The sequence below is a fragment of the Eretmochelys imbricata genome, chromosome 15 (genome assembly GCF_965152235.1).
Source record: "Eretmochelys imbricata isolate rEreImb1 chromosome 15, rEreImb1.hap1, whole genome shotgun sequence".
Classification (NCBI taxonomy): Eukaryota; Metazoa; Chordata; order Testudines; family Cheloniidae; genus Eretmochelys; species Eretmochelys imbricata.
In genome coordinates, this window is record NC_135586.1 from 23,649,038 (window position 1) to 23,672,715 (window position 23,678).

Genomic DNA, 23,678 nt, shown 5'->3' on the forward strand with positions numbered 1-23,678 from the left:
GCATTCATTTATAAAATTAAAATAAGTTTCTGGCCTTCACTGGTGCAGAGAAAAGCTTGAAAATGTGAACCCTAAAGGCTCAAGCTTTAGAAAGCAACTACAAAGAACCCCAAAGTTTGTTGTTTTAAAATGTCTCATGATTTTTAAGCCAATTCCATGGATTTGGGGGAGGGCATGACTGATGATTTTTGAATGGTTGGGGTTGGCAATATTGGCTCTACAGTGTTTTCACTTACAGTATGTGCCATACAGGGCTTGCCAAATGGCAGCAGTGGTACAACAGTATTTGGGGCCTTATCCAAGGCCCGCTACAGCTAATGTAAAGACCTACCCTGACTTCAGCAGAGCTGGTTCAAGCCCAACAGTACAGATGGTTAACTGAAAAGGAGACCCCCAGAATTTTCCATAACTCTCAATCCCCTTTCTTGCTATATTAGATAAACACTTTAAACATATTCAGTGCGCAACAAAATAAAAAAAGACACCAGCATCTCCTTGGTGTTGGTGCTGCTGAGCTTTATTCCAGCAGACAGCTACGCTCAGGAAATATGCTTGAAGGATCGCTCAAGAAACAAAGGGAAGTCCTTCACAATGAATGTACTAATGCACTAGAAAGGAAAATTTAATCTTCAGTCTCTTATAAATCCAGCCAGCATGCCCTCCAAGTGAGTATTCTCGAGCTGCTTAAGCGTAGTAGAAAGCAACTGAATGAAGGTATCAAATCTTTTCAAAGAAACTATTTGTCTCCCCTGTTATGTCAATGTGACACTATGCTGAGAAACAATTATTTGCCTGTTGCAGTACATTAATAATTCTAAAACCCTAGTAAGGGATGCAGGGCTCAATTTTTGACTCTTCTTCATATTAGGGGCTTAATCTCTCCATAAAAACACAAGGTAATTGCTTCTGAGTCATAATGGCAGCTGCCTTTTATTAATTCCAGCCAGCATACAAGAGGAGTGGATTGTGTCTCTGGTGCAGAGGGAAGTAGTGGGTATTACAGAGGAAGTCTTCTAGGGAAAGGGCCTAAAGCAACCTATATCAGGACAAAAAGAAAAAGAGTACTTGTGGCACCTTAGAGACTAACAAATTTATTTGAGCATAAGCTTTCATGAGCTACAGCTCACTTCACTGGATGCCAGGACAGTGAGACTTTGCAGAAACTACATTGAATCCCTAATTTAAATCAATGTGAAGAATAAGTGGGGAAAATAGGAAAGGTCACTTTGCTTGCTTTGTTTCATTTCCTTTTTAAAATCTGCTTCAAAGATGCCTTGTTTCCCGTATATGTAATGCAAATATATTCTATAGACCCCCCCGTTCTACAGATCTGTTCCTTTAAAATTTTTCATTTCCTGAATACCACTGAGTTCCTGTTCAAAAAAAAAAAAAAAGAAAAGAAAAGACATTCCCTCCCCTTGCAGGTTAAGAGAGATTTCTAAGGGCTTTTTTCTAGGAAGCAGGGATGGTCTAGTAGATAAAACACTGGACTGACACCCAAGATGTGGGGTCAATTTCTGAGTCTGCCACTAACTTCCTGCATGACCTGCGCAAGTCACCCAGTCATTCTGTGCCTCAGTGCCCCATCTGTAAAATGAAAATACAGCAGTGTTGTGAAGAAAAAATTCATTCAGAATTGTGAGGCATTCCCATGCTAATGAGAGTAGTGTAAGTACCCAGACAGAAGCCTGCAAAGGTTTCTGTTCTTGTTACACTTTCATTATTATTTATTTTAAAATGCATAAATACTTAGACATTGTTAACAAAGGGGTATGTTGAGATTGCCAGGAAAGGAAACAATGGCCTATTAAAACTGGATCTATACTAAAGAATCGCAGGAAAAGAGAATGAAAAAGGAAGCAGAAAATGAAATAAGCAGAAAATGAACTCAACAAGCCAGTCTAGTGGCTGCTGCTAAAACAGAGCTTGTGGAATAGGCAAACCAAGATGGCTATTCTAGATGCCAGTTATTCCAAGCACAAATCCAGAAATTACTTCCACACAAAATCACAAGTGTTCATTTTATTCATATCTGGGGGAGGAATTATCGTAGCTTACTAGAACCTGATGAGCAGTGGCCCATATGTAATATACATTATGAGTTTCCTTTTCCAGTTCACCGATATCATTCCTTTTGCAGCTACTATTGCTCTCAGAGCCACTTCCTACCTCATTTATACAGATTAGGTAGAACTGGTATAATTTAATATTATGCTTGCTATCTCTCTGGCTAACTGGGTTTCCAGCACTGACTCCATTCGCCTAAGAGTGCTATCACATGGCAGTCTCTCTGTTATGCTTTCAAGGTTCATTTGGAACCTTAGTTAACAGCTGTGCAGCCTCTCTGGCGATTTTACCATTTTCTCCGTTAAGAAGCTCGCTTGCTGTCTGCTTCACTGATCTCAAAGTTGTTTTCTCAATGCTGCTTCTCAGCTGCTATCACATAGCCCGTTTTTTAACATTCTGGGCTGTAAATACATTTTGGACCCTGTGATATGGTAGCTGTTATACGGTCCTCTGTGGCTTCATTTCCCATTTCATCCAGAAATGTTCAAACATCATCTTTTATTGATCTCGTTTCTGTGGCAATGGAGAACGTAGTGAAGTTTTGTTTAGCATTTCTGGCTATGTCTACTTCAGAATCTCCCACTGCATTTCTGCTGGTCATCTTTGTCTCATAGATTTAATATTCTTCCCTTTCACTTCCTGTGGTCTTCTGAACTAAATATATATGCGTATTCCTTTGTCCTTCCTTGCCCTGTCCCCTTCCCCCTAAAAAAAAGTACTTAATGGAGTTAGATGTCCAAATGCCACTGAAATTTAGTTGGAGTTCCATGCATAAGGTGAAGATTTTTAAAGGTGTTTAGGCATTGCTCAGCTCGGCGTTGCAAGACCTGTATAACTGAGATGGCTATGTCCCATTTTCAAAACTGACGGGCACGTAAGAGCTGGATTCATAAAGGGATTTGGGTGCCTAATTGCCTCATTAGGTGCCTAAATCCAACATTTAAGCACCGATGGCCACAAAACCATCACTCGGCTGCCACATAACCCTGTAGGTACCTAAAGTTTCCTAGATGCCTATGTTTCTGCCAGTAGGTGGAGCAATGCCTAAATACTTTAAAAAGACTGGGCCTACCTGCCTTAGACTCTTTTGAAAATACTAGCCTAACTCCAAAATAGGGAATTGAGTTGTCCCTGGCAGGTCCAGTTTTCACCCTACGTTTTGCTGCACCATGTTAACAATGCCAAGGAGTTAAACATTCCAGGAACAGAATTTTCACACTACATTTCCATATTGTGTGAAAAGATAAAAGTTTGTTCCGCATAGCCTCAAATACTCACTTTAAACTGGTCCAGTCGTCTCCTTTCCCACAAAAATTCCTTAGGCCTTGTTTGCATCTGTTCCAAATGTCTAAACTCCCCTTGCATTTCTCAAGATAACTTTTAAAAGTGATTTGATTTCTGCAGGAGATGGGCCCAAACCATCTTGGGTTTACCAAGCTTAAGGAATGTTCAAATTCAAATAATTTGTGCCTTGGGTCCATCTCCATTTGCTGTCTAGGAAGCGCAGGGCCAGGCATCTTGGAACCTGCAGATCTACCAGTCAAATCTCTCTCCAAGGTAGTTGGAATACAGCACTTGCGATTGGCTACGGGAGCCCTGGGGCAATGAAGCAGCTGCGTTGCCCCATAGTATGGGTAAGAAGACTCCTTTTTCCATCACAATTCCCGTGTGCTTGGGAACATAAGAGCTTTCCCCGCCGGATGGTAAACAAAGTTCTACCAGCACCTTTTAATATTCTCATCTCAGTGAATAATCTGTGAATTCTGATTCTATCCCTTCTCTCGGGAGTTGGAGATATTGCTGTAATATTTTTAGATTACCACTTCTATTTCAAATATTACCATCATAACTTTCTTCAGACTTAGTGATGGGTTAAAATCCATTACTAATGTAATAACCTGGTATATGGATTTGTGTACGGGCCCAAAGTCCAGAGTTTGGTCAAGAGGTCAGAGGCCTAGCAATAGCTAAGAGAAAGCAGAATAACTAAAGATAACCTTGCTTTTGCTAAGATATGCCTGGTCAGCAAAACGCCAGATGCGGGGGGCAATAACTGTGTCTTATTCCAAGTTGCAAATAGAACAAAGAAGCCCTGTTTCTGTTGTGTTAGTTTCTTCTGTAGGGAGATGTTCTTCCCACACATCCAACCTTGAGTTTATGAAAAGGTTGGAACATGTCAGTATAAGATACGGCCTCCTCCCACCTCCCTTTCCCAGGAACCAATGCCTGCCTTAAAACACAAATAAGCAACTTGAAAGACAATCTTTATTGCCATATACGTTCATTGTTTCTTTGCTTTTACCCCTAGATATGTATCTGTTGGACAATCAAAGGAGCTACTTCAGTCCTATGGACCCCAAATTGAATCCAACATATATTCTATACTAATACATTTATTAAAGTACTAATTAAATGCTAAATGTTAATTTTGTTAACTTGAGACTACGGGCGGAGACATTATGTAACCTTTTGACCATTGGCTACTGTGCTAGCATGTCTGGCAGCTAAACCTATCCGGGGGTGTGGGACTGCCTACCCCATCATTTTCCCCGCCAATGGAAAATCCATGTATTCCATTGTAATCGATTGACAGCGTCTCTGAGTCTAATAAGCGAGGTGACACTCCGTCAGCTCTGTACGTAATAAACTCCTGTGCTTGACCTCTACACGGTGTGGATTTGTGTTCTTCACTTAGACCCTTAGTAACTGCCAGTTATTCCTCCTCTCTTGATTAAGATTTTTAACATACGAGCTGCTTCCATTTTCAGGAAGATGGTAGTCTCTTTATCCCCCTTTTATTTCTGATTGGAATTAGAAAGTAGTTAAAAAAATGAAAACTTTGACAATCCCTCCTCCCCGCATGCTCTTTGTCATAAACATTTTGAACTGTATGAAATTTTCCTACCAGCTGTAGTGGGAACACTCCATAACTTCTCGGAGGCTCCAGTCCTGCCAATGATGACATATGGGTGCAAGGATTCGCAGTTGCACAGCTGCTTGCTAGTTTGGGGCCTTCATTTATTACTTTCTGCAATAATAGCCATCCAGTCTTCCTTAGGACAGTGGCTCTCAATCTTTTCAATACTGGCATACCCCCACCTAAACCTCCTCCTACCTTGCTGGGGGATGCCCTTCCTATTTAGCACCCTTGACACCTGTTTGCACCTCACCTCTCCATAGCTCGTGACACCCAGGTCAAGCATCTCTACCTTGGGACATATTGTAGATCTAACATGCCCTAGAAAGTGTTGCTGTCATTAACAAAAACCAAAACCATTCTTTTTGCTACAATACCCACATCCAAATAGCGTATTCCCCAGAGTCTTACACTCACCATGAATTTTATTTTCTATATGCTGCAGGTGTTAATACACCTGACAAAGGGTGAATGGCGTCTATTGCTACCGTAACATGGAGCTTAAATGCAAAGACACCAAAGGAAGGAGAGTTCAAGTTTTTAAAGGCATTGATTTTTGTTTGTGCATTGTCTAAATTTACTCAGGTCTCACCTTTTAATAACACACCATGTTCCTGCGGTAGGTATCTCTGAAGTCAGCTTGTGGCTACTACAGCCAATAGACGCCGTTTACTGAAATAACTCTGTTAAAGACTCGTGTTTTATGCAGGCCATAGATGTAGTCCTATTGCTTTAACTTGAAAGAGCACCTTTCTTTCATGGTTGTAAGATGTTTGCTTTTCTATATTTTGCTCCTCTTTTTTGTTGTTGAACATGACTTAGCCTCTGCAGCACTATAGATTGCTATAGGTCACCAATTTTTCAGTGAACTCATGTTCGATGCAGGGCACGAGCACAGTCTTATTGATTCAACATGAAGGAACACCTCCTTTCACAGTTGGACGCTTTCTTGTGTAGAAATATTCTGAAATATTTAATACACTTCATTTCTAGCCATGCATTGGGGCGTGAGGGGGATTATCCCACTAAGATTTTATTCAAAATAGAATTAAAACAACACACCAAATTCATTTTTCCAGTTAAAACTTTTGGTTTCACTACAGTGTTTAGGACACTTGAATTCTTGGAAATGTTTCCACAGTTTTGTTATATGTTGAGGCTTAGGTCCTACCCTCTGTGGCATAGATACAGCCGGAAAGGCATAGAATCAGGGTCTGCAGGAGCTCTCTCCACAGCTGAAAAGGAAAGAGTTCAACAGCTCATGAGTTGCAGGAGCATGGTAAGTTGATCTGCAATTATGCAGTTGCACTGGCCACCCTTTTCCTTCCATTTGGCACCCAGTGATGCAGATGCAGTATCCATAGGCTGGAGTGGTAGCTAAGAAGCAGGGGAAGATACTGCTCTCTGCAAATACTCCTGTGCAAAGCCTGTTTAATTAGGCTTTACGCAGGGAGGAAGATTTGGGCCTCATGCCTCATCTTCTATGTACTGCATATTTCTGGTAACATTTCTTTCTCATACATACTTCCTTAGCATTTGTTACCTTGAACCTACTCCTCCCCTCCTGAGACACTTAGTACCGTATCCATTTTTAGGTGTTTCAAGCCCTTCCCTGAGATCATTGAAGCACTTTCTGAACTCAGCACTGATTGATGGAGAAATCATTCTTAAATCATAAGGCAGTTGGGGAAGAGGACCTTAAAAGCGCTCCACAAAATTCCTCAGGATCATTGCAGGACACAGGAGGAGAAGAGACCTCTTGAGTCATCAAGTCCAGGCTCTTGCTATCGCAGTCAGCCCTGTCATATAATCCCATTCATAAACTTATCATGCTCCATCTTAAAACTAGTTAGGTTGTTTGCCCCCATTACTCCCGCTGGAGGGCTGTTCCAGAATCTTGCTCCTATGGTGATTAGAACCCTTCTTCTAATTTCCGGCCTAAATGTATGCAATACCAGTTTATAACCATTCATTCTTGTGCCAACATTGTCATTTAGCTCAAACAGTTCTTGGTATTTGGCCTCCCGGCTGTGTTCATAAAGATCATCCTCTCCCAGCCTTCATCTTGCTAGACCAAACAAGCCATGCTCTTTTAATCCTCTCTTGTAAGACAGACTCTCCATTCCCCTGATCATCCCAGTCGCTCTTCTCTGCATCTGTTCCAGGTTTAATTAATCTTTCGTGACCATGTGTGACCAGAATTATTCGAAGCCTTCCCAGCCCAGCCCCGGACACACACACGACTTCAGTGGAAGCGTCAGAAAGGATTCATGTTCCTTTGCAAGCTCCTCTGTGCATGATTCAAACAGCCCGAGACTGGAGGCCGCCTATTGCAAGAATTCAGGAGCTCAAAGCTGGCATTAATACATTTCCCCTCACTAAAATTATTTACACTCCACGAGACTATCAATAATAACATAAGGCGATTAAACAAGCCCGACTGTTCAGTTTTCAGAAGAACAGAAGGACTCAGCAAATGGCTGCCTGTTAGACTTTACACAACGGTACTCAACAACAACAATTAAAAAAAAAAAAAGGCTGTAACCCAAATATTTATCATTACAGGGTGTTCACTAAGGATGCTGGGAAACATTTATACAGATGTAGCTTTTTGATTTATTAAGAAACAACGTGAAAGAATAATGGTCTGGTGATTAGCCTGGCCATTCTTATCTCTGTATTGTCTAAAATTTTAGGGCTAGAACATGCCAACCTCCTGCGTGGACGGAGAGCGGGCTAGCAGGCTGGGCACAGCCAGAGCGCTTGCTGTCCCCTGGCCCCAAGAGCTACATGATGCTAGCGCTGCTGCTGGACTCCTCAGAGAGGGCAGGGCCATGGTCTCACACCTGTATCGACCAGCTGAACGAGCCCCAGGTGGGATGTGTGGTGTGGACACCCTGATGAAGAGTGATGAACTGTGTTCTATGTCCTAGAAGCCACCAGAAACCAGTCACAGTAGCAGAGCATCTGTAGCTAGGCCATGCATGTTTGTGCATGCTCAGTGAGCATTGTTATTTGGGACCCTACGGGGTTGGTTTCTGCATAGTGGTGTTTCATTGTATAAAGAGCAAAAGCACAACACCCTGCCATCTCTGGTTCCCCCCTGACCCTCCCCAGAAGGAGGCCCTCACACAGGGTGGAGTATGGGATGTGCCAGAGGTAGGAGAGGCCATTGTAGTCGATGTGCAATTATGACCATCCTATAACTTTCTCCAGGGCAAAACCAGCCCAGCACCCCACAGAATACAGTAGGCGCAAGCCGTCACCTCCCCGTGCCTGCTTCAAGCACCAAAGCAGGGATGAATCAGAGCCATTGTACCTGGCTGAGAGGCTCTGCTCCTGTAATCTTTCCTTAGTCTCTTAGCAGCTGTATGCCTGCTCTCTGTAATGTGTAAAATGAAGCATTATTCCAAACATGGGAATGAATTATTTATCCCCAGGAAGGCTTTTCTCCTTCTGTAGCGAGTGTCTCTGAGACTGGTCCCTTTGTAGCTTGGGGAAACCTACAAGACTGTGGCTGGTGTATAACAGGGACTCTTTAGCTAACTCTTCCGAGATACAGCTGTACCGTGCCATTCCCACTTATTAAAAACTTTGATTCACAGGAGGGACGGATAAAAAGTGCACCAAGGCATTCTCCAGTGGCAATGTGTACTTTTGAAAGGCTTGTCTAAAACAAACGTTCTGCCGGCAAGGAACAGCGGGCTGCCCTGTATACACTTAATAACCAAATGCTGAATATCTTTTCTGATACCCCTTTTTGGACAGTTTCCAGAAGGAAACCATTTTAAGAGATCACCCTGGTGCATTGATTTGGGGACTTGACAAAATCAAAGCTTACATTTATCTGTAGTGCTGTAGGTATATTATATTTCTTTGCAGCAGGCGGTGTGATCAGCTGGCCAAACAGCATTCGGGACTGGAAAAAATGACATCATATTCCAAAAGACTGAGGGCATAAAATGTCACCTAGAATGACAGACAGCAAGCACCAGGTAGGCTCATGCTGTTAAAAACTGGCTTGGAAAGTTTTTACGTGCTGGGCCTCGATGGAAAGGAGTGAATTAAGGAAAACTATAAGGAAGAACATACATTAACGTCACCCTGAAGTGGGTAATGGGGAGTGTAAGAGATCAAAATAAGCACTGTGTGTCTTTAGATTTTCATTTAGTCTTTCACATAAAAACATAGTGAGAGACCCTTTGGGGAGGGGTGGAAATTAAATCCAAACAGTATTTTCAAAAGGACCAATTGGAAAAGAGCAACTAAATAATGCATATGAATAGGAACTATCATTTCCTGCTAGCAGTTTATCCCACTTGACAACAGAGCTTAGAGCAGAGAACTCTGCTTGCTGTCAGTCCTGCTGGGTAATCTGCATTCTCCGCTCCCTGGCTAATGTCATTCTCTCCTCACTGCTGAGCTGTGCTGGATATTTGTACTAGTAACTAAATAAAGGATTACCTTTCAGAGTGTCCACAGCGTGGTTGTCTTCTTCAATTGTAATCTCGTCAAGGCTAGACAATGTTCTGTGCGGGGGGGGGGAGGTCTAAGCTCATTGCCAGCACTCTACCAATAATATAGCAGCAAAATGCAAATAAATGCCTAGGTCCTCTTCATTAACGTGTATATTCATTTCACAACCCTTGTTTGATACTTGCGAGGACCTTTGTATCGTTGCTCGTTATTCCTCCATTTATGGCACAAATTATCTTTTCTTTGGCTTACCGCAGATTTCCAATTTGGACTTGCATTAATGGTTGTGGGTTCTTTGCAGTGGTCCAGTGTGTAGCAGGACTGTATCATTCAACTTATAATGCAAGGACAGAACTGTCACCCTTTGCCCTATCTTGAGTCATACAGCACCCTCTAGCAGAAGCAGACTGGACATCCACTGAAAAACACACCAGCAGAGCATGACCTGAAGAAGAGCTCCAGTTGGTCCAATAAAAGATATTACCCCACTGCTTTGTCTTTCTAATATCTTGGGGCCAACACAGATACAACAACACTGCATGTACCAGCAGAGTAACGTTTAGTGATCTGCTGTATCCTATTTAAAGACAAGTTGTACATAGTTTGAGGCTCTTATCCTTATTTTATGGGGTAAATAGTACTACTTGCATGAGTAAGGATTACTCATGGGAGCACAAGTTTAGCAGGATCAAGACTTAAATTAGATTAATACTCATCATCTTTTAAATTATTGTTCAGTGGTTAGAACGTCTCAGCACACCTTTGAGATCACTATGAATTGACTGTGGGAAAAGTGAGAAATAGAACTTAAAAGAGCTAGGGCCTACCCTGAAAACAAAAGGAACTGAATAATTTCCTGGACTGAATAAAGTGATGAGTTGTTGGCTAAAGCTGAGCGTATCACTTCTAACTCCTCAAGCATTAGCTCTGTTGTAACAGGCCTGCCTTCAGAAGCCATCCTACCAACGCACCCACACATTAAGCACTTATTCTAAACCACAGGCTTCTCCAGTCTAATTACAACTATTGCGTCACCGAATGCCCTCAATCTGTATGAAGCGCTCCTGCTGTTGTGGAGAATCTAAGCCTCCATTTTCTCAAAACAAAATTAAGTTTCTACTCATAAGGTTCTAAATAAAAAGCCCCAAATCTGAACAAAATGTAAAAAGATCGTGTTGACTGCCACAGTCTACAACAGTAGCTTTAAGTGTGAACAGTACCCATTCATTCCATAGGATGTTAACTCTGGAAGCTATTGATGTCATTTAAAATGCCAACGCTGTTAACTGTGTCACTGCCGATCATTTTAATAGAAACACCCATGCTAGCTTATCCAACAATTACATACTACTAACCACACCTTCCCAGTAGCTAAAAGCCTTAACATCCACCTACCCAGATGCCAAAATGTATCTTCCATGCTGGCAGCTTTTACAACATCACATCATGTTGTCCATACAAAATTCTGTAGCACACCGAAAATTTAAAGGCAGAGTAAAATCAACTGAATCCAATATCCAAATAAATAACAGAAGGGCTATTTGTTTTTGTATTTAATTCAGTGAAAGCCGCCATGTTTTAATTCCCCAGGAACTGCCAGCGAATTTCCAATCTGTCACACCGGAGAGCTGCAACATCCAGAGGCTTTGTCACAAAATTTAGGTGCCACTTGATGCTGAACATAAGGACCTTGATCATAAATATTTTAATGAGGATTTTAAACCATTACTTTATGCTTATGAGAACTACATGGACCCTGCACTTAGGAGCTGATTCCCATTAACACTGAGGAAACTTTACACCACTCTGGCAGTGAAAGTGGATCTTTATCTAGCAATATAAAAAGGCCTTAAAGTGATGCCAGTGTAAATGAGAATCAGGCCCTAAGAATCCATGGGGGAAAACAAAATGCCAAATCCTGCCATCTTTATTCAAGCCTTAGGAGCTGTTCCCATTGAAGCTAGTGGGGGATTTGCTGAATAAGGACACCAGCATTTAGCCCCAAGAAGCAAGGGAAAGAAGGAAAAGGGCCACACAGCGTGAACATCATCCATTTCCTATCTCCTGTATCACAGAGTTAGTTAAACTAAGCATGAAAAAAATAGTGTAAATTGCCCAATTGGTGTCAGCCCAATAAATCGCTGATGTTCTTTCTGATTGGATTTAAATAAATAAATAAATAAATAAAAAGCCTGAAAAAACACAGTCGGGTGCCAGTTCTTTAAGGAAGTCTTGTGCTCAACAACAAGGATGCACAGCTTTCCAGTTGCCTGTACATTTCACCTCCTACAGCTCTACCTATGAGGAAAACAAGATCATCTTTATTCAAGTTTCCCCCCACATGACGGGAATGCAAAAAGAGACCTCTCCCCCTGAAGGAGAAAGGTTGCTGGTATCTGTCAATGGCAGGTGCTTTTTATGTCAAATAAATTTACTGTAGGTACTTCAAAATGACGGTGGCGTGTCAGCCTCATCAGCTCTGTCTTCAAGTCCAATTATACCTCTCCAGGGAGTGCATCTCGGAACACGTTACCAAAATGCAGGTGTGGATCAATTAAACTACAAAACGTACAGCTTTCAAAATCTGATTAAGGCCCACAGAACCAAGGGAGCGCAAAGTGAGGGCCCAATCCTACAAGATGCTGAGCACCTTCTGAGAGCTGCCAACATTCCCAGGGACTTTAGCAGGAGATCAGAGCCTCAGCACTCCTTGGCAGGCACTTAACACATTTCAGGATTGGGCCATTAAGGATGAAGACATCTCTTCTATCCTGCTATATACCTAGATAGCAAAACGGAGTGCACAAATCATCTTTACTCACCCCTCAGGGGGCGCTCTGTCATATGCATAGCATTATTTCCACCCTACATCCATCCCAAATGGAGCAGGAGCTATAGGGGCATGTATCATTCCTTCCCACCAGGTTCCACCACAGTGGGCTGTATTACCTTTTTCATGGAATGAATTATATAACCCCACTGTCTTCCATACAGTTGCCTGGCTGTAGCTGAGACCCCTAAGGGTATGTCTACACTGCACCTGGGACAGTGCTTCCCGGTGCGGGTAGACTGATACGCTAGCTCTGCTCGAGCTAACGCACTGGAAAAGGCAGTGTGGCCGTGGCTCGGCCTAACTTCCCAAGTATGTACTCAGGGATCAGGCGGGTTGTTTTAATTACAGGAAAATAACGTTTGGAAATGTGAATTCATTTTCCGAGCATGAACAATAGTTGAAGCGGTATAAAGCCGCAAACTCCAGGAGGTTCACACATCCCTAATTAAAATGTTTAAGTGGCCCATCCGTTACAGTTTATAAAGCAAAATTAATTTGCTGCAGAATCTGAGGTGAAACTTTTAAGAGTTTACCATTTTCTGCCCACAACAGTTTGCTATTGCTAACCTTGTTCTGGCTAATTGGCCAGTGTTCTCTCAGTTCATCTCTTAATATGAAATATTCAGTGTTTATCCTCAGCAATATTACACTTCAGACTCACATAAAATACTGAAGCACTCGTTTCCCAGGATTAGGATCAATGCCCTTTTACACTGTTTGCTCTAATGGCAGCCAAATACTAAAGCCGCTGAGTTTTGTCTTCCTCTCAGCAGCACCTTTGCTGAAAGCTGTGTGACTGCACGTCATCACACGTGTTCTCCTCCCTCAGACAAGACATTCCAACTACCTTTGAAGACCCTGCGTATTTAAAAATAGCTTCCAGAAGACACACACGTTATGCCATAAGCTGTCTCAAAAGTGCCAGGCTAATAAATCTTTGCTATATACCATTGTGAAAGTGTCGGGTCTGCCTTACAGCTTTCATGTATTTATCTTCACACCACCTTTCTGAGGTAGGGAAGTAGTGGCATCCCCATTTTACAGATGGGGAGCTGAGGCACTGCAAGGCTAATGGCTAGCTCTACAAAGGAAATGAGTGGCTAACTGCCACTTTAGGCACCTACATCCAAAATTTAGATCCTCGAGGTAGTCATTCCACTACCACTCTCACCTGAAGGGCCCATTCGGGTGGGCATTTTCCGAAGCTGCCTAGCAGCTAGTGCCCTACCCAGAACAATGGGGGTGCTTTTGCCTTCCACCCCCCCCCCAACTTTTAGTCCAGTGGTTAGAGCACTCCCCCAGGATGTGAGGGGCCCAGGCTCAAATCCCCACTCTGGCTGATGTGGAGCAAGGATTTGAACTCTGGGCTCGTCCTCCCAGGAGAGTGCCTGAATCACTGGGTGATGGCTGGATCTCCCTCAATCTCTCTTGTTGAAACTGTTCTACTTGATATAAAATCCTTACATACTTATCGGAACAGAGACTTGAATTTAGGTCGCCTAGGTCACTGGGGAGTGCCTTAAGCACTGGGCTACAGAGTCATTCTCTCATTTTCTCTGGCCCAATGACTAAGTATTTTCCATCCTACGGCTTGGTGATACTGGTCCAGTGACACCAATTAGCGCCTTTTTGGCCCTCTCCCTATCCTGAAAAAGACTGACTGGACCTGGGGTCTGAACCCACTAAATGGAACCATCTCACTCCCATTGGCTGAGGCAGTTTCAGGGCAGCTTGCTACCCATGACCATCTGTACTGTGGAGGGATAGTGTTGGCATCTCCTGTTTTGTCTTTGCTGAACCTTTCAACAGCACTGAACTAACTGACTTTAAAAAAAACTGGCTAAAAGGCATGCTGTAATAAACCAATTGATACCAAGGTAAATCCATCAACCAAGCTGGCATCGTATTTCCACTGCTTCCAGAAAGGGTTGAGTCCTGGAGTGAACAATTTCCTTGAGAGCGATGACTGGGCACTGAATAAAGCTCTTAGGTAGTCTGGTGACAGACACTGTAGAAATGATAGACTGATAGATAAGATTAGCCTTCATATTCCTGGTCCATGTTATTTACAGTAAGTTACACCCTTGATCAGCGATTTTAATGGCAAAGCAACAGGGGGAAAATGGTGGGTGCTGAGCACCCACCGGCAGTCCCCCTATCAGCTTCCCCCCGCTCCCCAGCGCCTTCTGCCCATCAGCGGGCCTCACGGATCAGCGCCTTCACCTCCCTGCCCGAGCTTCCCGCCCACCGCAATCAGCTGTTTCGCGGTGTTCAGGAGGCTCGGGGGGGCGGGGGGGAAGCAAGGCCACGGCGCGCTCAGGAGAGGGAGCGGAACTGGATGGGAAGACGCGGGGCGGGAATGGAGCAGGGTCAGGAAGAGGCAGGGGCAGGAAGAGGCGGGTGGGGGGTTGGGCCTTGAGGGAAGGGGTAGAGTGGGGGCAGGGCCTGGGGCAGAGCATCCCCCTGGAACATTGGAAAGTCGGTGCCTGTGGCTGGTGAAAGAGACAAGCTTTCAAGCTGCACAGAGCTCTTCTTTGGGCCTGAAGTAGCTCTGTGTAGCTCGAGCGCTTGTCTCGGTCACCAGCAGAGCAGCTGGTCCAATAAAAGATATGACCTCACCTAGCTTGTCTCTCTCATATCCTGGGATTAACAGAGCTACATCATCTCTGCAAACATTGCAATAATTGGAAGTTTGGAGCCTTGACTACCTCTGTGGATCTGGGCCAAAGACTCTTAATTCTGTCACAAAGACATTAAAAACCTATCAAAAAGAGCCAGGCCCCTTATGTGGCAGATCCACAGAGAACATGAGTCTGTAACAGGCCCAGCTAAGGAGCATTAGCTCAAGCGGGAGCACTTCATGCTTTTAGCTCCGGAGGGTCCCGTTTCAATCCCTGCTATGGCAGCTGTCACATATATGCTTAGCATGTCACTGAAAAATTACTATCCTGAAAGGCCCTCAGCCACCTGGCTCTGAGTATGGAACAAGTGGGGGTTGCGTACCCCTTCATCAGCACTAATCCAGGGTTGCCATTCTGCACTTGGACACTTGAAAGGACCTCCTGCCATGTAGGTAACAGAGAGGCTGAATCTATTTAAATAGTCCCCTTAGGCCTTTAGCCCTAGGGGGCAACATTTTCAGAATTTGGGCACCTTGGTTTTCAGATGTCCCAAGCGCCCATGGTCTCCCCACCTCAGCATCTCTGAAAATCACAGTAGTCATGTTCAGGTGCGTAACTGTAGTGACCCGGGTCTGAAAAACGTTAGCCTCCGCAGTTAGCCCATCCCACCCAGACATTACGATTTAGCTGTACTGCAGTCGCACCTGGGGGAGGCCTAGTCACGAGCCAGGACCCCATTGTACTAGGTGCTATACAAACACAGAAGCGGAAATGGTGTTTACACTTATTCCTGTTCCAGAAAAGCTCATTCCCAGATGTATTCTTTATCTTGACGTAGGCTTTAAGGACAGGCTAGCAGGGGAGGGGCGGAGTATGTGTGATCCCCCTTCTCTCCTATGAGGTTTCTCCTTCCCCCCGTCATGTTTCAATCTGTGTCAACCACCAGCTTTACTGTTCGTTACAATATCAGATAAAGAAACGAAGCCCTGTTAGCTACAGCTAGACAGGAAGTAGTGGGTGGTGGGAGGGGAAATTCGGTCTTCTACTGCTTTACCATTAATTATGGAGGATTCAAGATACGGTTTGCAGTACTAAAGCAGTGGGCAGAAATGGTTTGAATTTGACCTTCATCATAATTAGGCAGCATATTACCAGAAAATGAGGAATAATGCATTAGAGTGCTTTCCCCTGGCAAGCTAACAAGGGACATGCATTCTCTAACAGTCCTCAGGATGTTATGACACCGGTGTTTTCAATATATGCTTCTGCTTAGGCAGAAGGTGCCTGACCCTAAGTACAGGATGTATCATGAGTAACTGTGCTGAAATCAGTGGCATTACATGGGTGTGAGATCTGAATCAGGCCCTGTGAATCTAATAAGTGTGGTTGAGAGTCCATTCAGTAAAGAAAAACTGGGCTAAATTCCTCTGTGGTTTAACTCTACTGAAACAAATGGAACTACAGCACAGATGAATTTGGCCTATTGGTCTGGCCCAGTGACTTTCCATTGTCACATTCAGCCAGAGAGAAAGAAAGAAAGGCAGTGAGAATGTCCAGGGGTTAGGGCCCCAATTGGGGACCCGGGGCCCAGTCCCCGCTGTTACAATCACTCTTTCATTATTTATCCACTGTGGAACAGCTTCCACAGGAGAGCCTCAGGGAGCCCCACATGACAATGTGCATAGCTCAGTGGTGACCGCACTCTCCAGAGAGTCAGGAGACCCCTCTTCAAATTCTTTCTCCTCCTCTGGCAGCGGGGACTGAACCTGGGTTTCCTACCTCCAGGGCAAGTACTCAACCACTGGGCTAACCGTCATAAGGTAGGCAATAGGTAGCTCCCTGAGCACACCTACCAGATCAGGTCCTGCACTCAACTTAGGCAACTGAAATGCTTTGAGAGAGACGCAGCAGTGTGCATGTCCGGAGGCAGAAACTATAGTCATGAGTGAGTTTAGGTGGCTACAGGATTCAGCGGGAGTTTTGTGGATCACAGTGGAGCAAAAACTGGGATTTAGACACCTAAACTCAAGACTTAGGCACCTTTTTGGATCTGGGCCCTACATATTTATACAGCACCCAATCAACATGGTATCTAGGCAGCCGTAAATGTATACATACTTGGTAACATACATAAATAGTACATGGTTATGCTCATTTACATCAGTGTAAATCCAGAGTGGTTTCACTGAATTCAGTGGAATTACATCACTGTAATTCAGAGCAAAGACAGAAATAAGCAAAAAGGATTGTCTCATTAACAATCTACTAACTCATAATCTACCAAAGAGACATAAAAGGTTAAGAATGCAATGCTCTTGGTTCTGGCCAACAGAATATGACATCTCTGCAATTAGGACGGAACAATACAGGATGGAATTAATGGTGTAAAGAAGCACAAAATTAGTAAATTACATCCAACCCAACTGACAACTTTTATGAGAGGGTTTAACTTTGTATGGCACATGGAAATGTGTCTGGAAGTGAAATCAATATGGACTTTTCAAAAGGTGCTTATCAAGGGGGGCAGCTACATGTTCTTTCTGAAATAGATAGCGAACCCCTCCGCCCGTGTCCGTGCTAAATTCCAACTCAGATCATTAACAATCGTGAGTTCGAGCCTGCTAAATTCCCAGCTAAAAACCACATTCAGATGGAATTAAGGCGGAGAGAACATAGCAATCATTTGGGGTAAAATACATTATGAGGTTGTTACAATTATCCAAAAAAATAAAATTACTCCCACTTTTAGGCCCCTTTACATGACTAAGGTGAGGTAATTGGCCTTAGCATAAATGAGATTCAGACCTCTTGCCTTTGGTTAATTACATAATTAGTAATATAATGGTCTACCTGTTCTAATAGCCAAAGGGCGTGCATGGTCCCATGGTCCCAGGTGAGAGTCTCTTCTATCAATTATCAATCTATCAATTTGATGCCAGAAAGTTTCACATAGCAGGCTAAATTAAGCACTGATTTACACCCTGTTCAGTCTCTGAAGCAAATGGGATAATATAGGGTGCTGGATTTGATCTACTGTTCTAAGGCCGATCCAAACCCCAGCCAAGTCAATAGAAAAGTCTCCCATTGACTTGAATAAACCTAGGATCAGGCCCTTAGTTCTTATTCTGCCCGAGAATAAAACCTATTTTGGAAAAAGAAAAGAAAAGCAGTCAAAGGGCAGGAGCCTCGCTTTCACAAAGTGTATAAATTCACCACTGCAACTGGAAAGCTTGTCTCTTTTCTTAGAGGTCATGTCAAGCCTTATTTAGTTGCCGGCTCCAGTGGACCTTTTAAATTCAGGAACCAGAACAACTTCATGCCCAGCTTTGACAGCATACCCATACGGAGGGCTGCTGCTTGAACTAACTGGATTTTAAACAGGCAGTGTTTTGAAATGTAACACCTCCCTATAGGCTGCAGATGTTAATTTTATTAGGGAGGAAGTCTTTTTCCTGACCTTTTTATGTCTAACGTGATCCAATCTTCTCTAAACACAGAAAATTCTAGAACTAGTAGACACTTTACTAATACAAAAGGTAAGTCCATAAGCTCTGTGTTACAGACCTGTATCTGGTTTTCTGAAGTGAAAAAAACCCCTCAGTTCTTGAGTTTACAAGAGCAACAATTCACTGTGAAAACAACAAGGAGTCCTTGTGGCTTATAGCCCACAAAAACTTATGCCCAAATAAATTGGTTAGTCTCTAAGGTGCCACAAGGACTCCTCGTTGGTTTTGCTGATACAGACTAACACGGCTACCCCTATGAAACCTGAATTCATTGTGAAGTGATAAATAACAGAGCCACTAATCAGATAAGAACAGCAGCATAGCAAACAGTACATAGCAAAAAAATAAAAGTGAAATTTATAGCGGGCGACTGTGCTCCTTTGAAAATCAAGTTGGTCACATGTGGAGATATTCATTCATGTGTCCTCTGGTAAAGACTTCAAAGAAATTGGGTTGAAAGCAAAAAGGAAGTGTGATTTTATTTCAGTGGATATACTGGGAAACAGAAACACATAAGGCCTGACTGAGTCTCATTTACACTAAGGTCCATTTACACCCATTTGGCAATGCGATTGGATCAGAAAGCAGTCACAAATTTAATTACACTGCCAGAGTGGTGAAACCCGGAGTCACACTGCAAATGAGAACCAGGCCATTAAAGTTTACAAACATTTTACTTAAATGCACAACAAATAACCCCTCCCCATCAACTCCCCCTGCAGCTGTACTGTAAATTGGTCTCTGTTAGATAACTCAGAAATTATTTGTGTTCATGAAAACAAGAGCAAAGTGTGCACCCCCCAAAAAAACCAAAAGCAAGCAAACGTTGCCTGGCTATAGATTTTGTCACCAACTTAGGTGTTGGGTTGGAGTTTCTGGGTTAGAGTGAAACAAAAAATACAAGCAAACCTGAACAAACATGCACAAAGCCAGCTAGCATTGGTCTGGGGACGTGAAAACCTCAACTGATAACATAATTAAGGAAGCTGCAGTCAGGAAAAATTGTTTGTGGATAAAATACTGTGTTGAATTTGATGATGAGGGTGATGTAGTATGATTTCCAGACTTCAAGACTCAAAGCCTGTTTTTACGGATACAGACTAACACAGCTACCCCTCTCATATGTCGTATGATTTGGTTCAGATCCTTCCAGACCTGACAATAGAACATCACTATCGTTCTTTAATCAATTACCTTATGTAGAGAATTTGAATGGAATTTGAATTGAAGTGCATGTTGAGTCCGGTACACATTTCAGCACAATTCCTTTTTGTCCACATGTGGCATAAGAGAATTTGCTCACGTCATAAAATGCAGCATGCCAAAGTATGTCTTGGGGTTTTTGGTTTTTTTGCGATTTTTATCAAGACTTACAAGATACTGATGAAAACACCTCCTCTTCTAGTAACACTTCTACAAACACCTTCTCTAATTTGACAATAGATACCCTAAAATTTCACCAGTAATGTTACAAAAAAAGTTCTTTAACCCACTCCCCTTTATTGTCTTTGGAGATAAATTGAAATGTGTTTGGTTACCACATACCAGATGCAATGGCTGATAATGAAGTCATTCCAAGTTTTTTTTAAATAAGACGAGAGGGTGAATTTTTGGATCCGGTGAAAATCCATGTACATATACTTCAAAATGAATAATAGGTTGACGATACACATTTTCTTGTTCTCCTAAGATAGCATGAAAAATTCTCTGACAAAGTATGTGCTATCTACTAAGACCTCTATGGTCTTATCTACAAAAAAAGGTTACAATGATGAGTTAAAATACTAAGACATGGACTTTGGTGCTTCAAATAGCAATCTACAGAGAACATATAAATATGGTTTGTCAGATCTAGAAATGTATTTAGAGAAGACACAATTACTATCTAGAAGACCAGAAGGAATGTTCTTTCTCAAAGGCTGCAGAGGTAGTTAGTATGAAAGTTCCTGGGTCACAGGATCTCTGTTTGCAGAAGAGGTAAGTGTAGAGCCTTATCTTCTGTAACAGGTGTGTCCTTGCAACTCAGACAAAGAAAAACAACTACCATTCCCAGACTACTCTTTGAAAACTCCATAGAGGTAAGGATAAAGGTAAGAGAAATCCTACTCAGATCTGATGTTTATGCACCACCAACAAAAAGCAGACATAATAGACACACAATTCCAGTTAAAATGTTTTTCTACCCTTATGTCTACATAATAATAATTTGAATGACTTTGTTTTATATGGTAACAACAGTGGCAAAGTTATACAGTCAATGACTTGAAAAGGTCATATTTACAATGCCTTTGTCTCGCCAGTGATTGGTGTTAATGTAGAGGGAACCGATTTAACCTATTACATTTGAAAGCAAAGTCTGCTTTTGCTACAGTAGGTGGGACAAGGTGGTTTAAAAAGTCATAGATCTTACTTTTTTTAAAAAAAAAAATCTGCTTTCTTGTGTACCAGGTGGCATAATGTATCAGTGCAAGTAGTCTTTCATCTCTGGAGAACTCAGTTCAAGTCCTTTGCGGTGAAATCTTGGCCCCACTGAAGTCAACTGGAATGTTGCCATTGACTTCAATAGTACTGGAATTTCACTCTTGGTCTAATTGTCACTCTTATACACATCACAAAGCCACCTTGGAATTTGGTAGAGTGCAATGTCTTTGCTTAGGAGAAGCTCTGGACTGGAAAAACAAGGTCAAAAAGGTCAGGAGTGTATTAGCAACCTGGCAATATATCAATCCTAGCAACTCTTACTATTTATGTAATAATGGGTGCAGAAGGACTGCATGGCAACAAGGGTGCCTGAATGATGGATTGATTCTTCCCAAGTATAACACCAGACAGCATGTGCTTCCCCCTCAGCAGCATTGATCTGCTAGCAAGCAAAAAAAGAAGCAGGGCCATGATTCCATTCTCCCTCTTTTGGTGGTTCAGCACCACTGAGGGCCCTGCACTCTCCGTGTTCATGCATTCATGCTGTACAATCCAGGGATTCACACCAGCCTCTCTGCTAGGCACACACGCAGCACCTGCATTGCTGGGTTCCACAATACAGAAGGGGCATGCTCTCCCTGCATAACTTCCAGAAATCAAATGCCCTTTTGAACACTGACACTGGATCTTTTCTGGGTGGGATTCCATGACTGCAAAGTTGAGGGCCTGAACTGCCACAGAGCGCACAAGGACAGAGATTGTGGTTGGCTTCTGTTCAGGGGCACGATGAGGTGGGGCAGAAAGGGGAAGCTCCATCTCTCCACTTTGCACACCTTAGTTTTGCCACCATACCTTTATGACGTCTTCATCAGCTGATTTACATTCAGTGGACTCTGAAACATCGATCACAGAACCATCCTCGTGCACAGCAACAACTTTCACCGGAACAGATACCATCTTCCCTGTCAGAATGGCCGTGTTGAGGACTTCTGTATCCTACACATACACACACATGCACAAAAAGGGGATGCACGTTAAAGAAGCATGGCCACCGGGCACAATGTAGACATTTCCAGTGTTGTCGGAAATTAGTCATGATGCTTATTGACCTTCATCCTTGACTTGCAATTTTAAAAATTAGGTGCACTGCTAAAGTAATTTGATGATACAAAATAGCAAATTATTAATACACCAATAGATATCGCCAGCATGACGCAATAAATCAGGTTTGTTCTGCATTCTTCTTAATGCTTTGCAGAAGACAGGGTCATATGTCACAATCTTTATAGAGCTACACAAATCTTTCCATCCCTACCTCCCAAGTTATGTCAGTGGTTGTAGATGTGGATACCAAGTGTTACGATAAAAGGACCCCCCCCCCTCATTGTTTCCCAAATTCTCCTTAAAAGATGTGCCTGTTAAGTGGTTTCCTTCTTTGGGGGCTTGAGTGAAACCTTCATTTCATGTCACATTAGAAAGAGATGTGGCACCAAAAACAACAGAATGCCAAATGCAAATTTTAAAATCTTTCCCCATCAAAATCCCACCTGGAGACATTGTACTGGCCATGAAGCCATATTTACATTCTTTGTTCTCCATTAGGTAAGGCATAAACCAGATGTTTTGTGCAGTAAATGACTGTTTAATGTTCATTTATGTTGATCAGTCTCATTTATAACCAGCTGCCATCAAGTAGGGAGGGACAGCATGAGTAAAAGAAATAGATGACAGAAGCAGAAGTGAAAAAAAACAAAACAAAAACCCTGCAAAGTCCTTACAAGGACTATAGATTGAGCAAGAATGAGAACCAAAATGTATCACCTTGTGGAGAAAAAAATGTAGATTGCAGAAGACATATAGGATCAAATTCAGGCTGCTTCATCCATGCCAAAACCATTGGTGAGCAACCTGCAAACCATATACAGTCAGACATTATACATAGACACACACAGTAATATGCTTGTGTGTGTGTATATATGTAATATATCCTAGGACCCATACATAATGGTGAGGTGATGCCCCTGTGATAAGTTGCATTTCACCTGGACCATTTTATCACAATGCAATTTTCCAAGTCATTCTTCCATAAAGGACTTTTTTCCTCAAAGGATCAGGTAGAAAAATACGTCCCACAAGGGACATAATTAACAAGTACAGCTGAATAATCCTACTTTTGAGAACTCTTTCTGGTGGGGAGGGGAATATGAACCACATAACTCTCCACTCAGGGCCTGATCCAAAGCCCATCAAAGTTAATGGAAAGACTCCCATTGACTTCAAAGGCTTATATGGGCCCGGCTGATCTCACCTATGTCAGTTTTGCACCAGTTATTATACCAGTAACCAGCAGTTGTTCCTGCTTTACACCAGTGTAAGCAAGAGGAGAATGGGGCCCAACAAGCTTCATTTTAAAAACCAATTGGTGATTATCAGCTACATTGACATCATCTTTGGCACTAGTGAAGGTTAATGCAAAGGTTACAAAAGGATTGTTATTCCTTTTGTACACTTTATCTGAACTGGGAAGCTGAGGACAAGAGAATAGGTCTAAGAATTGACACATCACTAGCCCGTTTATTTTTGGATGTTCTGAAATACTTTTATCTTGATCTTGACATAAAGTGTTGCCCCGTGTTCCTCTCAGCATGTTGAGAAACTCGCCGTGCTGATTAGCAGTTGCTGCATCACAAAAATAAACTTCACTGGGAGGAAAAGTTACAATATAAAATCAATATCTCAGACGCTTGGATCCAGTGTTGTGCAATTACAATAGACTGTGTTAAGACCTTTTTACGAGTTAACTATTTTCAGACTCCAAAAATGTATTTCCTCTGTGA

At 42.6% G+C, this 23,678-nt stretch overlaps 1 protein-coding gene across 1 annotated transcript in view; it reads right to left on the reverse strand.

Annotated features, from left to right (window-relative positions):
- Positions 1-23,678, reverse strand: part of TMEM132B (transmembrane protein 132B) — a 259,572-nt gene that overhangs the window by 36,512 nt on the left and 199,382 nt on the right. Inside the window, exon 5 of the mRNA XM_077835357.1 lies at positions 21,694-21,837. Within this exon, the coding sequence (XP_077691483.1) occupies positions 21,694-21,837 (144 nt within the window). The remainder of the gene's footprint in view (positions 1-21,693; positions 21,838-23,678) is intronic.